The 16901-nt window shown below is 41.2% G+C and overlaps 1 protein-coding gene across 1 annotated transcript in view; it reads right to left on the bottom strand.

Moving 5' to 3' along the window:
• Positions 1–3097: 3097 nt before the first annotated feature.
• snrka (SNF related kinase a) overlaps positions 3098–16901 on the bottom strand; it is a 70065-nt gene continuing 56261 nt past the window's right edge. Inside the window, exons 4-6 of the mRNA XM_039694491.2 lie at positions 14252–14464; positions 10026–10160; positions 3098–7034 (exon numbers count right to left, since the gene is read on the bottom strand). Coding sequence (XP_039550425.2) covers positions 5705–7034; positions 10026–10160; positions 14252–14464 — 1678 coding nt within the window. The 3' untranslated portion in view covers positions 3098–5704. The remainder of the gene's footprint in view (positions 7035–10025; positions 10161–14251; positions 14465–16901) is intronic.

Raw genomic sequence — 16901 nt, 5'->3', positions numbered from 1 at the left:
CTTCATGCTTGAGATATCCTTAGAGCTTGTAGTGAGATGTGTGTGTGTTTAGAGGATGCCCTCTATCAGTCATAAACCCAGCAGCTGCCTTATTCATACAATAAACGATACGTGTATGAATATCTGAACATCCAATTTATCAAAAGAAAGCCTGTTTTATTCTAGCTTCATGCATGTTTTTTATATCAAGACTTAAATATGGGCAAGTTTCATAAAAAAAGCTACATTTTGAGCAAAAAGCAGAGGAAAATCACGTTTTTATCAAAGACTATACCCAGATGGGACTCAGAATGATGATCAAAACATAGATGGAGTAGATCAAGTCCATCAACACCCCCAAAGCTTCAGATCACTCAGTCCTATAGCTCGTCTTGGGTCGACATTTCATTCAGTAAATTTAGGCAGTTTAATGTTGATGATCGCGTTATTTTGATCGCTTGTTTCACCTTTTTTGCATGTGTATTGACCCAGAGTCTCTTTCCAGGGTAGTCTCAGCCAGGTAGGATTAGGGGTGGGGTTAGGAATCAGGGGGCGGAGTTGGGTAGGATTGGGGTAGGGTTAGGGTTCAGGGGGCGGAGATGGGTAAGATTAGGGGTTGGGATAGGGTTCAGGGGGCGGAGATGGGTAGGATTGGTGTGGGGTTAGGGACAGAGATGGGTAGGATTAGGGGTGGGGTTAGGGATCAGGGGGCGGAGTTGGTTAGGATTGGGGTGGGGTTACGGTTCAGGGGGTGGAGATGGGTAGGATTAGGGGTTGGGTTAGGGTTCAGGGGCGGAGATGGGTAGAATTGGGGTGGGGTTAGGGATCAGGGACAGAGATGGCTAGGATTTGGGGTGGGGTTAGGGATCAGGGGGCAGAGATGGGTAGGATTAGGGGTGGGGTTAGGGATCAGGGGCGGAGATGGGTAGGATTAGGGGTGGAGTTAAGGTTCAAGGGCGAAGATGGGTAGGATTAGGGGTGGGGTTTAGGTTCAGTGGCGGGGATAGGTAGGATTAGGGGTGGGGTTAGGGATCAGGGGGCGGAGATGAGTAGGATTAGGGATCAGGGGCATAGATGGGTAGGATTAGGGGTGGAGTTAAGGTTCAGGGGCGAAGATGGGTAGGATTAGGGGTGGGGCTAGGGATCAGGAGCGGAGATGGGTAGGATTAGGGGTGGGGTTAGGGATCAGGGGGCAGAGATGGGTAGGATTAGGGGTGGGGTTAGGGATCAGGGGGCAGAGATGGGTAGGATTAGGGGTGGGGTTTAGGTTCAGTGGCGGGGATAGGTAGGATTAGGGGTGGGGTTATGGATCAGGGGGCGGAGATGAGTAGGATTAGGGATCAGGGGCATAGATGGGTAGGATTAGGGGTGGAGTTAAGGTTCAGGGGCATAGATGGGTAGGATTAGGGGTGGAGTTAAGGTTCAGGGGCGAAGATGGGTAGGATTAGGGGTGGGGTTAGGGATCAGGGGGCAGAGATGGGTAGGATTAGGGGTGGGGTTAGGGATCAGGGGTGGAGATGGGTAGGATTAGGGGTGGGGTTAGGGATCTGGGGGCAGAGATGGGTAGGATTAGGGGTGGGGTTAGGGATCAGGGGTGGAGATGGGTAGGATTAGGGGTGGGGTTAGGGATCTGGGGGCAGAGATGGGTAGGATTAGGGGTGGAGTTAAGGTTCAAGTGCGAAGATGGGTAGGATTAGGGGTGGAGTTTAAGGTTCAAGGGCAAAGATGGGTAGGATTAGGGGTGGAGTTAAGGTTCAAGGGCAAAGATGGGTAGGATTAGGGGTGGAGTTAAGGTTCAAGGGCAAAGATGGGTAGGATTAGGGGTGGAGTTTAAGGTTCAAGGGCAAAGATGGGTAGGATTAGGGGTGGAGTTAAGGTTCAAGGGCGAAGATGGGCAGGATTAGGGGTGGGGTTAAGGTTCAGTGGCGGGGATAGGTAGGATTAGGGGTGGGGTTAGGGTTCAGGGGGCGGAGATGGGTAGGTTTAGGTATATGTAAGGTGGACATGGATTTGCTAATGCTAATGGATTCACAGTCCTGTGAGCATGTAAGATATGCTGCTGCTGCAGTCATACATAAATCCCATAGCAGATTGAGACAGGTGGAGCTGGGTTTCAGAAGAACTCTGTGAAACTAGCGTAAAAGAAAAAAATAACCCAGACTATTTAAATGTTAACAAGCAATCTCATAGACTGTAGGATCAGCAGTGGTCATTGTGCAAGTGATTATATGGGATTTATGAGATTATATATACGTATATTTATATTGAGCAGCTTTTTGGTAGTTTCTCAATGTGAATCTTAGTTACAGGTTTGGGTGACCAGGTCTTAAGCACAAACATTTTGTTTTACTAGGGTAACTAAGGAGTAAAATCCATGTGCACACTTAACTGAGAGGGAAAACAGGGATTGCACAGAATTGTGTTATGCATGTAAACGGTCATTTGTCATCTTGTCTTGATCAAGACTGCTGATTAAAGATGCATTTGACATTACAGAAAAGTATTTAAAAATACTTCAGGTTTTGGGAGCCAAATAACTTTGCTTCAGAAAACATCAAGTGTGAAGACCCAGAGGACAGAGGGCAGTGCGACTAGCCAACTTACAACTCAGTCTAATTAAGGAACGGCTCGTCACACTTTCTGAGACTGATGCGGTCTCAGCAGTTTCCACGGAGCAGCAATGACACTATGCAGGACGTGTCTGTGTGCTCGCAAGGTGCTCTACTGGCAACACATACAGTGTGTTTGACCATTAAACTGATGCTGGACATGTACTTGGATGAGAAGTGTGTACTTGAAACACCCCTGAAAAGCTCTGGGTTATTGGAAACTCCTTGGCAGCACAAGCGGGCCGTAAATTAGGAGCAAATACCTTTCAGCAGCAGGGAGTTGTGGGTAGCGCAACCCTTGCCAAGTCGAACTTCTTTCCACAGTGTGTAGTCCTCTGAACTGAGAGGTTTACTATTGTACAGAAAGCCCACATATGCGAACTTGGATCAATTTACTTTCATATCGTGACGTATTTTGGAGTGAAACAAGATATTCAAGGAGAAAACCGTAGTGACCCACCCCACCCCCACACCAACAGGGGGAAAAAAAAGGACAAAAGAAGTCCAGGTTTAAAGACAACATATTTCACATTTAATTTTGGACATCACCATAGCTATATGTAACTTTTAAGGACACGTTTCAGCAACAGAACATTTATTCATTTTGCTTGTTCAAAGTAGTTTTTTTTTTTTTCTTTTTCTTTTAACGTCAGTACATGGTTTGGTCCTGTAACATTTTCTGGTGGTTCTTTTCCTCTGAATGAACGGGGATCAAAAATGTCAAACGCACAACACATGCACATGTCGTTTAGCCGTTTACACAAAGGTAGGACAAAGTCAGAGACTGACATAATGCATATAGCACTGTTTTCTATTCACCCTCCCTTGCTCTGTTCTTGACACTCATATCTAATAAGGCTATATTACAGCTATGAACAAGAAGTCCAACACTGCATTTCTAAGTGTAGAGCACCATATTTACACCAATATTTACAGACGTTACATTTTAAAACAAAAAGACAAAACAAACAGAAATACTTAAGATAAATTTGGGTCAAATGAGCAATTTGAAGGATGTACAGGTTTGAAATAGAAAAACAAAACAAAAAAATATATATTTACATATAGCTGCAACTTATAGCTTAGCTTATTGCAAATGCCCTTTAAATCTCTCAGCCTATTCTTTCACACTCAGTCCTGTAGAGCTTTGACTTATTTCCATACCATATGATGGTCAGCCAATGACCAACTCTTGAGCCATATTTCCTGAAAGAGTGGCCATCCACTGAATAGATGACATACCATTTAATTATTTATCTGTGATCGGGTGGCAAAAAAAGCCCCATTTTATCCCAATATAAGCCGGTTTAAGGCTCGCATCCAAAACAGCAGTCCTTTCAAAAAATAAACTTTCAAAAAAACATATGTACATACTTATAAACAGCCCGTAAGGCCAGTCAATTCTGAGACTGGTGTATACAGTAACTCAAAGCTGAATGGTACAAGAACAACAGGGTTGAAATAGATCGGAATCTGCAACCGAAAGTGATTTCTTAAAGGCAAACTCCACTTTTTTTTGGAAATATGCTCATTTTACAACTCTCCCAGAGTTAAACAGTTGAGTTTTACCGTTTTCGAATCAGTTATCAGTAACCAGACAGTTTCTGGTCTCATTGACTTCCATAGTAGGAAAAAAATATACTATTAAAGTCAATGAGACCAAAAACTGCCTGTTTACTAATATTCTTGTAAATATCAGAAAATCGTCTGAATACATTCGAAAACGGTAAAACCCAACTGTTTACCGTTGGGGGAGTGGTAAAATGAGCCTATTTCGAAAAAAAAGTGGAGTATCCCTTTAAGCCAAAGAAGAGTCTTTAACGTTAAAATTATTTCTCCATTCAAATTTTGTCTTGGAATAATGACATTTGAAAAGAAGGGTACTGGCTCAATGGTTCTCATTAAAATATTCAGTACAACACAAGCTGAATACCGTCGCTGTCTGCTGGTTTGATTTCGCTCGGGCAGAAACGGCATTGTAAAGGCTAATTATCCCCACTGTGATTCAAAGTATCCTAATTGTAGACTCTACTTCAGTGCAATTTATTTTTATAATTTGATAAGAATAGGATGAACACATTAATGTGTGGGTGTATCCACAGTGCTGTCTGGGATGCGAATTTGGCAAACATTATTACTTAAGAGGGAATTTCGGAGAACAACATTTACCAGCTTGAACGGATAAATTGCACTTAAATCCTAAATGATCCCTCAAATATATATATATAAAAAACAAAAAAAACAAAATACATAGGTGGTGTGACTTAAATCAAAAACATGGTGAACGTGTCGATGTAATTCAAATAAAGTCATGTGGATTATCCGTAGCCCCCTTTTAGGAATTTGCCCTTGTTATTGCAACTGATTGTCACTAACCTCAAACATTTTGTTATACTGAACATTTCTAAAAGGTAACGAGGAAAACACTTCAAAAGCACTAAACAAAACAAAATGGTAATTAAGTTTAAAACTCATCAGACAGCACTATGAATTAAAACGGGGTTTGTTAATGTTATTTACTCTCACTATTGCTTTAACTGTATTACCATCTCGTTACAATCCTATTGGGGCTTAAATTCACAAAACCAATTGTGATATTTATAGGTTGAACTTCTTTAAGTGCTTTTGCATTATGAATTGCCATGTTCTGCTCTATCACATACTGTTGGTCTTAATTTAAATACCTCACTTTATTAAAAGGTCATTTTATTTATACATACAGTTTCCACAACTCTTGATTGATTGGATGGTGTTGGAACCATGGAATTCAAATTAAGAGTGTTTCATTTCAAGGGCTATAAAAGCAAAATAAACAGGACTTTAAAAAACCAACCAAATGTTGAATTCTAATAAAGTCTGACTGGGCAAAACGAATAAAGACACACAAAAAAAGGAAAGGATAGCAGCGTGCACTTCATTAAAAACAAATGGGTCCAAGAGAAGAAACTTAATAAATAAGTTGTAAAAATCATTAAGACGACACAGAAGGCAGGTTTAAAGGTCAAGTTGGGATCAAGAGAGGTCATATACAGCTACTGGTGGAGAACTCAAGTCATCATATGCTACAAATGTGGCAATTGGAACAATCCACTCAGAACCAGCCATGTGCTGTGCCATCATATGACTTGACAGCAGCTGGCCTGGGCTGAGGCACAGAGTAGCCCATCCCTGGGGCTTCGCTGGATGTTCACGGAGATGGTCTTTTCACACAGAGGTAGCTGGAGAACATTATTTTTCAAGTTCAGATTGTTCTCCTTGACCAGGCCGAGTTCGTTTAACATGACTGCTGTTTGGTCTTGATAGTGCTCCATTGCCCCAACGCCACCATTCAAGGCAGGGTTGATCACTTTGTCTAGACTGTTGTTGGAGCCAATGCACATCTTCCAGGAGGACTTCTCCTGGATTTTAACGCTGGACAGGCTCTGAGGATCAAGGATAAACCGCCCCCCACCACCCCCTCCAGAGCTGCGATGTTGAAACTGAGAACTTAAGCACAGACTCATGAGTTTTAGACTTTCCACCAGTTCCCCTGCACTCCGAGCGGCGCTACGTGTTGAGCCAGATGAAGCATTGTTGTTGTTGCTACGCGAACAGCTGGAAGGGCCTCCCTGTCCTTTTGTACTCCCGCCACCTCCACTGCTCCCTCCTGTACTTCCCCCATTTCCTCCTCCTGGAGGGCTGCCCTTGTCTGGTCCTGAGTTACCTTCCCCGGGTGGTTTGCCCTGCCCTCCGCTACTACCGCCCCCATTACCCCCAGAGTTTCCAGGCGGACCCTCACTACTGTCCCTGCGGTTCCAGCTGTAGGTGAACCCCGTGTCTTTGTCTAGTCGTCGGCGATGGCTCTCCGAATCATCATCGCTGGTCTCCGAGCTAGAGCAGCTCGAACCCCGGCCCTGACTTTTGCGCCGGTGGTAACGCTTCTGGGCCGTACCAGGAGATGCTATGTTCATCTTCAGCCGGCTGAGCTTGGGCGGAAGACTCTCATCCATGTCAAAGTCATCATCTGACTCGCCTTCCTCCTCGAAGATCTGATTGAGCACTGGGGCACTTTTTCGAGATGTAAGTCGGTTGGTGATGGACAGTGGTTTGCGCCGCAATACCACCTGATTCGGCAACGGCGAAGGCTCCTGTTCTTCCTCCTCCTCCTCATCTTCCTCCACCCGAAAGAGGCAAGTTCGTTGCTTGGCTGAAGCGGATGCAAGAGGGGCCATGACCCCAGGCTTAAGGGGGTTTGGGGGCAAAGCGGCAGGTACAGCAGAGCTGCTGGAGGCTTCGCTGATCTCCTCTCTACGGCTCACTTCCAGAAGCCCTTTATTGCGGTGACCGTTTAGCAGGCTCTCTGCACTGCGAGCCGGAGCCTGTGGACCACCAGCATGAGAGATGGACGAAGAAGCTAAGCTGTCCTCGATATCCTGATGCATGTCGATTTTGGTTGGCCATGACTGCCTGCAAAAAAGAAAACAACGTAGTCCTTGTTATAAATAACCTTGCTTTAAATAAAGTACAAAGTCAAAAACAGCATAAGGTTGTGACTAAAAGCAGGATAATATTAAGTACAGGTGGACACTGCCAAAAACCATTTTTAAAGACAGAAGCTCTAGAGTGCCTAAGGAAAACAACCCAAATGTGAATGACAGTCCTTGACAAAAAAAGCCAGACTTGCTTCTTGAGCCAAGCACTCGAGCAAGAAACATGGCAATTCAGAAATATATCTGTGACTTGATGCTGCAACTCGCTCTTTTCTTATATCCTTACCTTCCTGCTAGAGCATCATTTACAAAGCACAGTGTGTGCACTTATGCAAGTTGCTATGGAAAGATACTTTACTTTAGGCTTTTGAAACAAAGAGAAACAGAGCTCCACAATGTCCTCCTTGGTTGTCATAACCACATCAACACTGGTATGACAACAAACCAAACACAAAAAAATATTTAGCTATATTTAGCATGTTTAGAGGTCTGGTGTGAAATGATTGTAAACATTTCCGTATCTGTTCATCAGTGTTGTGCAAGTTACTTCCAAACTGTAATACATTAGGTATTACTAGTTACTGTTATTTAAAAGTAATTCATTACCTTATAATATTACTGTCCCAGAATTGTGTTACATTACTCATGTATTACTTTTGAGTTACTTTCACCAAAATAACTAAGTAGAACTTAACTTTGGGGCTGTAACGATATGCAATATGAAACCGAAATCGCGAATCGCCACACGACTCAGATCCACGAACCTACAGAATCGCGACACACCTCTTCCAACTCCAGCGTTATTCTCCTTACCGTCCAGATCCAATGCTGCCTTATCTTTAAATTAGGCTATTAGTATTATTTGAAGTTAACATTATAAAATACGTAGACCTACACCACAAAACTAGTTGAGGATAAATTATTGAAAATTGGGGAAGTCCAGCATTATGGACATTACATTTGCAGTCAAAACTTGAAATAAAAATTCTCAGAAAATACATGTATTGAAACATATATAGGCTACTTCCTTAAAGGACTCCAGACATTAGACAAATATCAGTTTATGTTTTATTTGCAATATTAGGGAAAAGACACACAGTCATGCGTGACAAAAAAATAGGAGGCAAAATATATTTTTTGTAATTCTGTTAATTACATGGCGCAAATCAGATGAGGAAGGGTTGGCTCTCCAGTCTCCATAGAACTTAAAATATTCATTTTATTTTAGTTTTTGTGTTCGCATTTATGAGGAAAAAACAATGTTACAGACGCGACCGCTCTGAACTGGCACTAAAAGACTGCTTTAAAACTTTCACAGAGTCTGTTGCCTTTAAGAAGTAAAAGTAATACAACTGTAATACAAGCCTCACTGAACATGTAACGAGTAAAATATTACTGAAAATTGATTAGTAATGCCTTACACTACTGCGTTACAGCAAAAACTAATATGTTACTGTAATGTATTACTTTTGTAATGCGTTACTCCAGTGTTATAGTCGAGACCACCTCACTCGAGTCCGAGTCGACACCGAGACCAGAGAGAGTCGAGTCCGAGTCGAGTCTGAGACCAGAGACGGTCGAGTCCGAGTCGAGACCGAGACCAGTGAGGGTTGATTACCTAATTTACTTTTATTTACTTAGAGAAATCCTTTTTTTTTTTTACTGAATTTACTTAGAGTTTAAAAATATGATCAGTTTAGGGTAAAAAGGCCACATAGCAGGTGGTGTTAAAAGTAATTTTATTACAATTTGTCATGAGCAGTTGCACACTAGAAAATCACCAATCACTGGGCGTGTCAATCAATTTAAATAAATATTTTATTAACATACATTAATAATCATGAAAAATATTTTTAATTGAACTCGAGTGGACTCGGGAATAAGTCCGAGTCCTAAAAAAAAAATGTTGAGTACGAGTCAATTCCGAGTCCAAATGGACACGAGTCCATGACAAGACCAAGAAGACCATTAAAATATGGTCTCGAGACCGAGTCCGAGACGAGTCCGAGTCTCGAGTACTACAACACTGCGTTACTCCCAACACTGCTGTTCATCATAAAGAAGAGAATAAGATCATTTCTGCAATGGCTTAAGGTTGTTGCAAATGATGCTGTCTCTACCACTCATCTATATTCTCCACTAGGATGAGGAATTACAATTCTGAGTACATACAGCCTATAAACTCTTTCTGTCTATGAAGGGCACACTGATGAACGAGAACAATACAATCGTGATCTGAGTAACCAATGGCTACAAAAAAATACATTTTTCGGTTCGGTTTGCTTTTGCATTCTGTTGATATTTCTACGTGGATTACCATAAAAAAATCATGTCACCCTTCATGATCCCTGCTGCATCCTGAGGACTCTTTCCTATCTTCACCCCATCCGACATATTCCTCTCTCACTACTTTCCCACACCACATCCTCTCATTTCTTCCATTCCCTGCTCCTTTCAAAAAGCATCCGCAGCCTCGCCGCTTTTCTAGGTCAGTCCAAACCAATTTCAGCCTCATCTTTTAAACACATTTGTCACCCCGTGCAGCGCTCAGAGGATGTGCTGGCTGTCCACACTCAGCAACAGAGAACAGACAGGGATACTGACATTCAGCAGAGCTGACCTCTCACAACCGCTTATAGTGAATCCTGCCCCTCTCTGAGCACTAAGAGCCAACAAACCTGTGTACACCATGACATGGTAAACTCTTTTGAAAGATAATATTTTTGACAACAAATAATACGAGCAAGACTATAAAGGATTTAATATTTCATTACATGTGGCTTCATACTGCAAAAACAATCTGGAATGAATACAAATCACAAAACGTTTCAAATACCTTCAACATGGAGTTGTGAATTTGTCTTTTTGCACCAGGACGACTTAATACATCTCATAACTAAATAGCATCGTACTGACAAAACGTGTCTAAATAACAGACAGCAGAGATGGGGCAACCCCCATGAAGTACCTGAATTGGGCCTTGATGTTACTGGGGCTGGAAGAACGAGGTTGCACCTCTTTCTCCTGCTTTTCCCTCAAGATCCGTTCAGCCAACAAGAAGTAAGTTGCAGTGATGTGGTTGTACTTGTTTGTCTCCAGGGCTCTGGAGGCAGAGCAAAGAGAATGGACAAGTGAGAAGGAGAAACAGTGTGTGAGAGAAACACCAGTTTAGACAATGAAATTTGGCATGTCGGTAACAAGTAAGACTCCACGGCTCTAACAACTAGAGACCCATGTGGCTTCTATGAGTTCAAAAGGTCTTGTATAGTGGCATACATTTTGAACACCTGAGACTAAAATAACTGAACAATCCCAAATAGCACACCGTCCCAATAAAAAAAAAGGGACATTCTGCATTTCGTTTTTTAAGATGGCGAGTCTGGGCATGTTAGCAGAGATTACACTGCTTCTTCAGGGATTGCATACCAACAATTGAACAAATGAGTTTGAATCATGCAGCGACAATCTTTTGGCAAGGACTGAGTTCACGTCATGGCCCAGTTCAGCTCTTATGTGTAATAAATGCACTGAGATCTAACTTATTTTTGTGAGTATGTGAAACAAGGACATTTTGGAAAAGGAAGAATGACTTGTACATGGGATTTTAATGCAGTCATTCAGTACACATCCTCTTTAAAACATCTTGAGGGTTCCTTTAAGGCAGATTGACTGCAGTTTGTCATAGTGGGGTTCCCCAGCTGCCAGGGAGTGGAATCGAAGACATTAAGGGAAGACTGATGGGTGCTTTGAACTGTCACCCAGCATGCATCTTTCTACAAGACTGTACAGCAGGAGTCTTCTACACTATGTTCGTTTCATGCTCCACTGTCATTGGGATGAACTTATTTTTCAACACTTGTGAAAAATGGTACCCTACTAATAATAAAACCATGTTATCTTACAATAGCTTAGATAGACACAACAGAATAGAACACAATCAATCATTTTGATTTAAGAGTCATAAAGTTGTCAATTTAGGCTTTGAGCATGCAAAATTTCTTCGAACACTGCAGCGGTCATGATATGCATTTAACATTTAGTAATACACTGAAAATGTAAAAAAATATGCACTCTACTTGACTTTATGGGACAAAAAAATATTGTTCTATTAATTCAGCCAAGAGGTCACGATGTGACGTATCGATCTGCTACTGGTCACAAGTGTTCACGTAATGCGAATTCGAAGCTCAGAATTCACCAAACTTGAATTTTGGAATGCAGTGAAATGCAAAACTTTTTTTACCTGTTGCTCTGCCATTACAGTAGTCGACTTAAAGGGGACATATCATGCAAAATCCACTTTTTTAGCCCTTAAATGCATTTTGTTGTATATTTGGAGTGTTTATAAGTACAGAAAGATGAAATTATTCTCTTCAGGTGCTTCGTTTATATCTTTATATTCTGTTTTGGTCATATTTTTCAACCTGTTCAGATAGTTCTGTTTTCTATGACGAGTTTTTTGAGCAAGTGCGTCACCGTATTTGCAGCGGAACTGCCAAATAAGGACATTGACTATCGGTCCAACACTTCGAGCAATCCGCCATTATTATTTCTCGCTCCGATTTTGTAGTCCGAGCTCAATGATGCAGAAGTTACGAGAGGGCAAGTCAAAATGTTCGGTTGTTGGATGTACGTTAGTGACCTGAAGCACTTCAAGGATTCCCACTTCAACAACCTCCGCCAGTATAAAGAAGGGTTTGCCGATTGACTTCGTCTGAATGAGGGGTAAATTCCTTCTATCTAAGGAAGACGACAAACAGAGCATTTCGATAAGCTGTAAATATCGTTAATAAAAATAAAGTACTTTACTTTCTTAAAACACATGGTGTTCATGGTTTAGCAGTACCTTTGTCTTTCTTTGTTTTTGTTTTGAAGTAACGTTACACGTCTGCAGTATTATTGTTCTTGAGTTTCATCAATGGTCATTTAGCTGCGTTGTGTACTGATGCTTTTCTAAACGCATCATATTGTCAATGCAGATTTTTTGTGGTAAGATTAGACCGTAGTCATTTATCTTGTCAGTGTGCTTGTTTTAACAAGAGAAATAGTCGACTTTCACTAATAACACAAAACAGTTATCTCACATACCAATACATCCATAAGAGGTTGTTCTGCAGGTTCGTCGTCGTCTTTATCAACTCGCTCGCTCTGGCTCGAATATGTAAGGCTTGATGGACAAGTCTTCTGTTGTTGACATTTTATTAACGTGTGATCTCTAATCAAACTACAATAATGGCCGAACGCGGGGAGTTGAACTGACCGTGAACTAGGGCTGGGCGATATGGCGATATATATCGTTACCGCGATAGAAAACATCGGTCGTAACAGATTTTTTTTATTCCGTGTATACCGCGAAATGCAAATAAGGGGGCGTGGTTAACTACCGTGCAGCGCGCGCGGGACTGATGCTGAGATTTGTCAAAGAAACATGGAGAAAGCAGATCAAGAGGATCCACAAAGGAATTACATTTTCTAAAGGATTGTTGTTAACGTGATATGTTCGGGGGGAAAGGCAGCCGTCAACTTGAGCAGAGCAGCAGCACCCAGGCTACAGTTTAGAGGAGTGCACGTTCGCAACGGGGAAAGCATGAAGTTACTTGATAACAACGTTTCATAGGCTATATCAATATCATTACGAGAAATAACCTTAAATAATGTATAGTTATCCGCATCTTTCCTTCTCTTATGTATAGTTACTTTTTAAACATGAAAATCGCTTTTAGCATGAATGAACATCCTGCCTGTTAAAACGAATGTATAATCCTGTTTCTGAGGCAAAATTACTAAATATGCAACGCGAGTTATATATGTTTTAACTCCAAACAATTGCCTACTGAACCAGTTGATAAAATCTTCCTTTGATTCGATCCGTGATTACAACTTCACTCTAATCGATCGTGCACATGCACTGAGAGGGAGCGCGCGGTGTTCGACACACTGTTATAAGGTGTGTATAATTTAAACTACTTAGTCAACACTAACAGTAGCTGCGGTTTGGTTTTCATATTGCTGCTCTCCTTCTTGTCACTTCTGAACTGACGGGTTGCCAGATATAACAAAAAGAGCAAAACAAGCCCGTTAAAACAACAGTGTGTGCAGTCTCCGGTTGTGCAGGAATACCCTTCTCCGTTAAAAACGCAGTATAATAAGCACATGTGGTAAAAAATATTATAATTATATTATATTATATTATAAACTGATTGATGAAGTAAAGCAATGCATGAGATTGAAAAATTATTTAAAGTTGAAATGCTTCTGAGTTGTATTTAATATCAATCTGTTGTGGGAAGTTCATCTAAAAGTTTGAGTGTTTTTTGTTAACTATATTTTGATATAAAAATAGTTTACCAAATAAATAATTTACCAAATAAAATAAAAATAAAACAAGGTGACATACTTTTCATTTCTAAAGTATTTGGGTTTATTTATTATACAAAGTCGATTTTTTTTTTTTTCTTTAGGATAACTATATAAATAACTATATCGTGAAATATATCGTTACCGTGAAATAAAATTAGTCATATCGTGAAACACAACTTTGGTCATATCGCCCACCCCTACCGTGAACTCATCGACTTGGAGAGCGGGCGGGGTATGACGCATCTCCTTTTTATTTAAAGGGGCCGCTTTGAAACTGGTCGCTCAAAGACGCACATCAGAAAAGGGGTAGAAAAGGGGCTTGTGGAGCTATAATAATGAGGAATTCAGACCCAAGCATTGCAGTTATGTTTTAAATAGACCACAACGGTATGATTTATATGTAAAAATGAATGATTTAAAAGCATGATATGTACCCTTTAACACAAAAGACAACTGTTCAGGCTAAATAGAAAGAATGTGTGAAATCTAGAACATTTTGTGTTCTTGAATTGTGTAGAGTACCTTTTGGGCCTAAGATGTTGGCTAAGACATATTACTTTAAGTGTCATTAAAACTAGATTGAACACTCCTCAAGTTTAATACTACCTATTCCTTGTCCAACTAACTGATCTTCAAGCAAAGTGCTTTGGAACCCTTTACACCAAATTCTTTAAGGTGACCACAGATAAACCTGGACTCTCTGTCTAACGCAATCTTTGATTTCAAGACGGTCCAACTTAAGGAAAAATATGAGGACAGAGATACACTTTTGTGGAAAATGTTGTACATCTCAGCTTCCTAAAATCTGCATCACAAGCCTACAACAAGCCTTACTCGATGATGGCTTCTCTATCGGCGATGTCTCCCAGCACCATGCGTTGGATGATACCGTTGTGTTCCTCTTCTGAAAGATTCTTGTGAGACACCAGTGGGGTGTTGAATTTGGTAGCTGGAGATGGGTCCACCCCTTGAAGCCACGCGTGGCTCTCGATCTCCTCCAGTGATGCTCGCCTCTTCGGATCCCTTTGAAGCATTCGGTTGATCAGGCTGTGAAGAGCAGAAAGAGAAAATGAGGATGCACATCAACATTTTCTTGAACATGTGAGCCTAATTCCAGACACCGTTCAAGCCTTAAAGGTACAATATGCATGATTTTTGCAGTAAAATATCCAAAAACCATAGGCCAATGTTATACATTTTGTTTAGTTGATTACTTACAATATCCCAAATGTTTACAACTATTTGTAGATTGTGAAAAAATTGCGATTTTTAACCAAGGAAACGGGGCGTGTGAGCAGGGGTGAGAGTCAATGACGTCATATCCGCGTTACCCCCAGTTTCCGCCAGGTTTGACCTCATACTGCAATAGTAACCATGGCGACAGACGTGGACAACTGGGTTGGTTATGCCCGTTATGCGAGCTCAACAGCGTGAGCCTCCCAAGCAGGGTTTTGTTCAAACATTATGGACCATGGCAAGCAGACTTTAAAACAAAAAGAGGACTAAAACGAAGATCCAACATCTTTCCAGATGCCGAGATCTCCATGTCCGCGACCAACTTCGACTCGAAAGAGACGCGAGTGTTGCATGTTACTTGAGCAAACAGGTAAGCAAATCAATGTATATAAAACTAATCAATGTTATGTAGTTCAACATGATGAAAAGTTAGAATATGATCTGTATGTTATTCTAATGTTGCCTAGCTTAGTCTTAGCCTAGAAATCTAGACGCACCCTAGCGGCAGCAAAAATTATTTTGCAGCAAAGTGTGGTCTAGCAACTCTCCGTTGGCTTTCGAAGCGGAAAAACCAAACTCTGGTCCGGCCAATCACATCGTGTATAGAGTTGGTGGACGGGCTTAACACAATGACGGCAGAGTTGTGATGGTTTTGCGCCGTGATTTCCATTGGTGATTTCCTTGATACTTGAAAACAAACAAGATGCAGCTGGCAGACAGCGGTCTTTCGATTCGGCTTTGGCCGCGACTCGGATGACTTGGAGTTAAGAGAATGTCACTTAAGTCATTCTTAAAAAAGGAAGATGTGTTCAGAGTTTTGACGACCAGATACGGCAAAAGTTTAATATATCAACTTGCTCCGCTGGAGAGAAAACCATATACGTCTGGTATACGTCTAGCAATCGTGCCCTGCTTCATACCACAGTCATGTTAAAAACATCAATGTATTCACTCATCCATAAAAGATCCATCAACTTGACAACAAGATCCATAATTCCGCTTAATGCGGAATATACGTCATCAATATACGCCTTTGTTATTGTAAGAGGTTAGCGACCCCTGGTGGCAAAAAAATCTTGCATATTGTACCTTTAACCCAGAAACCTTAACATGTTTCAATGGTCAAAATTCTAAAAGTTTAGCTAGGCATCTTACATGGTTATTTACACTGAGAACGAATAGAGAACATGCTTAAGATGTAGCTGCCACAGAGGGCCTTCTATCATTAACTGAAGAGAAGCCAATAACACTTGTATTAGCTGACTGAAAATGACTGGAGTTGCTGTTGTTGTGAGCAGCTGCTGAGGAAAAGTTCGACCGGGGCGCATCAGCATTCAGCACACGTACGTGGCAAAATTACAGCCCAACCACCATGAAAGAGCCGAGGAGATTCAGCAGGCTTACAGCGGCAGTCTAAAAATCAGCACCACTGAGCAGCAGAAGCAGCCAGCCCGCTCTAGTCATTATCTGCACGCTAGAAATTTGTGAAGGCAGAGAGAGAATAAATAGATATGAGAACTGGCGAGAGAATCTGCCTGTTCGACTCCACTTGATTATGCTGCCAGGCTCTTATCAACCAACATTACATCTCAAATTGCCATTATAATTCCAAAAATGGGATTCAGAACAAGAGGACTCTTTTAGAACAGAAACTAAGTGATTAAAGCCACAATTTCTCCATCACAATATGATAGGGGACGCGACTGTAAGCTGTCATGATGACGTTTCCTCTCCAGGGTTTCAGAAATAACTAGTCATTGGGCATTCTGGCAACAACAACTGTCATTAGTGAAATGTAATAAGAGTGTAGTTATCATTGATGTAACCTTTCAATGTCAACAATAAAAATCCCAAAAGAACAAACTGTGCACAGCACATATGTCTGACATCTCAAAGGCTGTGAATAAATGATGTCACGGAATTTCTGTCATCAAGGCTGCTAGAGTTTATTAATATGCTGTTGAAACGTTTAAAGGTGAAGTGCATTTTTCATTTTGATATTATTGAAAATAACGATAACTTGCAGTTTAAAGGCATACCATGTAATTTTTCACCACTAGAGGTGATGTATCCAAAACAAAGGCACGGCTTGATGATGCCTTGATTTAACAGAATCATGGGAGTTGTTGTCTTAGTTATGTGACTACACGGTCACAGCGTATGTTGCTCTTGCATAGTCCGTCAGGACAACTCAATAGTAAGATGTTCCTTGCCATTACTCCATGGTACATCTTTTACACCTTTTTAT

The sequence above is a fragment of the Pimephales promelas genome, chromosome 12, assembly GCF_988280905.1.
Source record: "Pimephales promelas chromosome 12, fPimPro1.hap1.1, whole genome shotgun sequence".
Classification (NCBI taxonomy): domain Eukaryota; kingdom Metazoa; phylum Chordata; class Actinopteri; order Cypriniformes; family Leuciscidae; genus Pimephales; species Pimephales promelas.
This window is presented reverse-complemented; position numbering and strand designations above follow the sequence as displayed.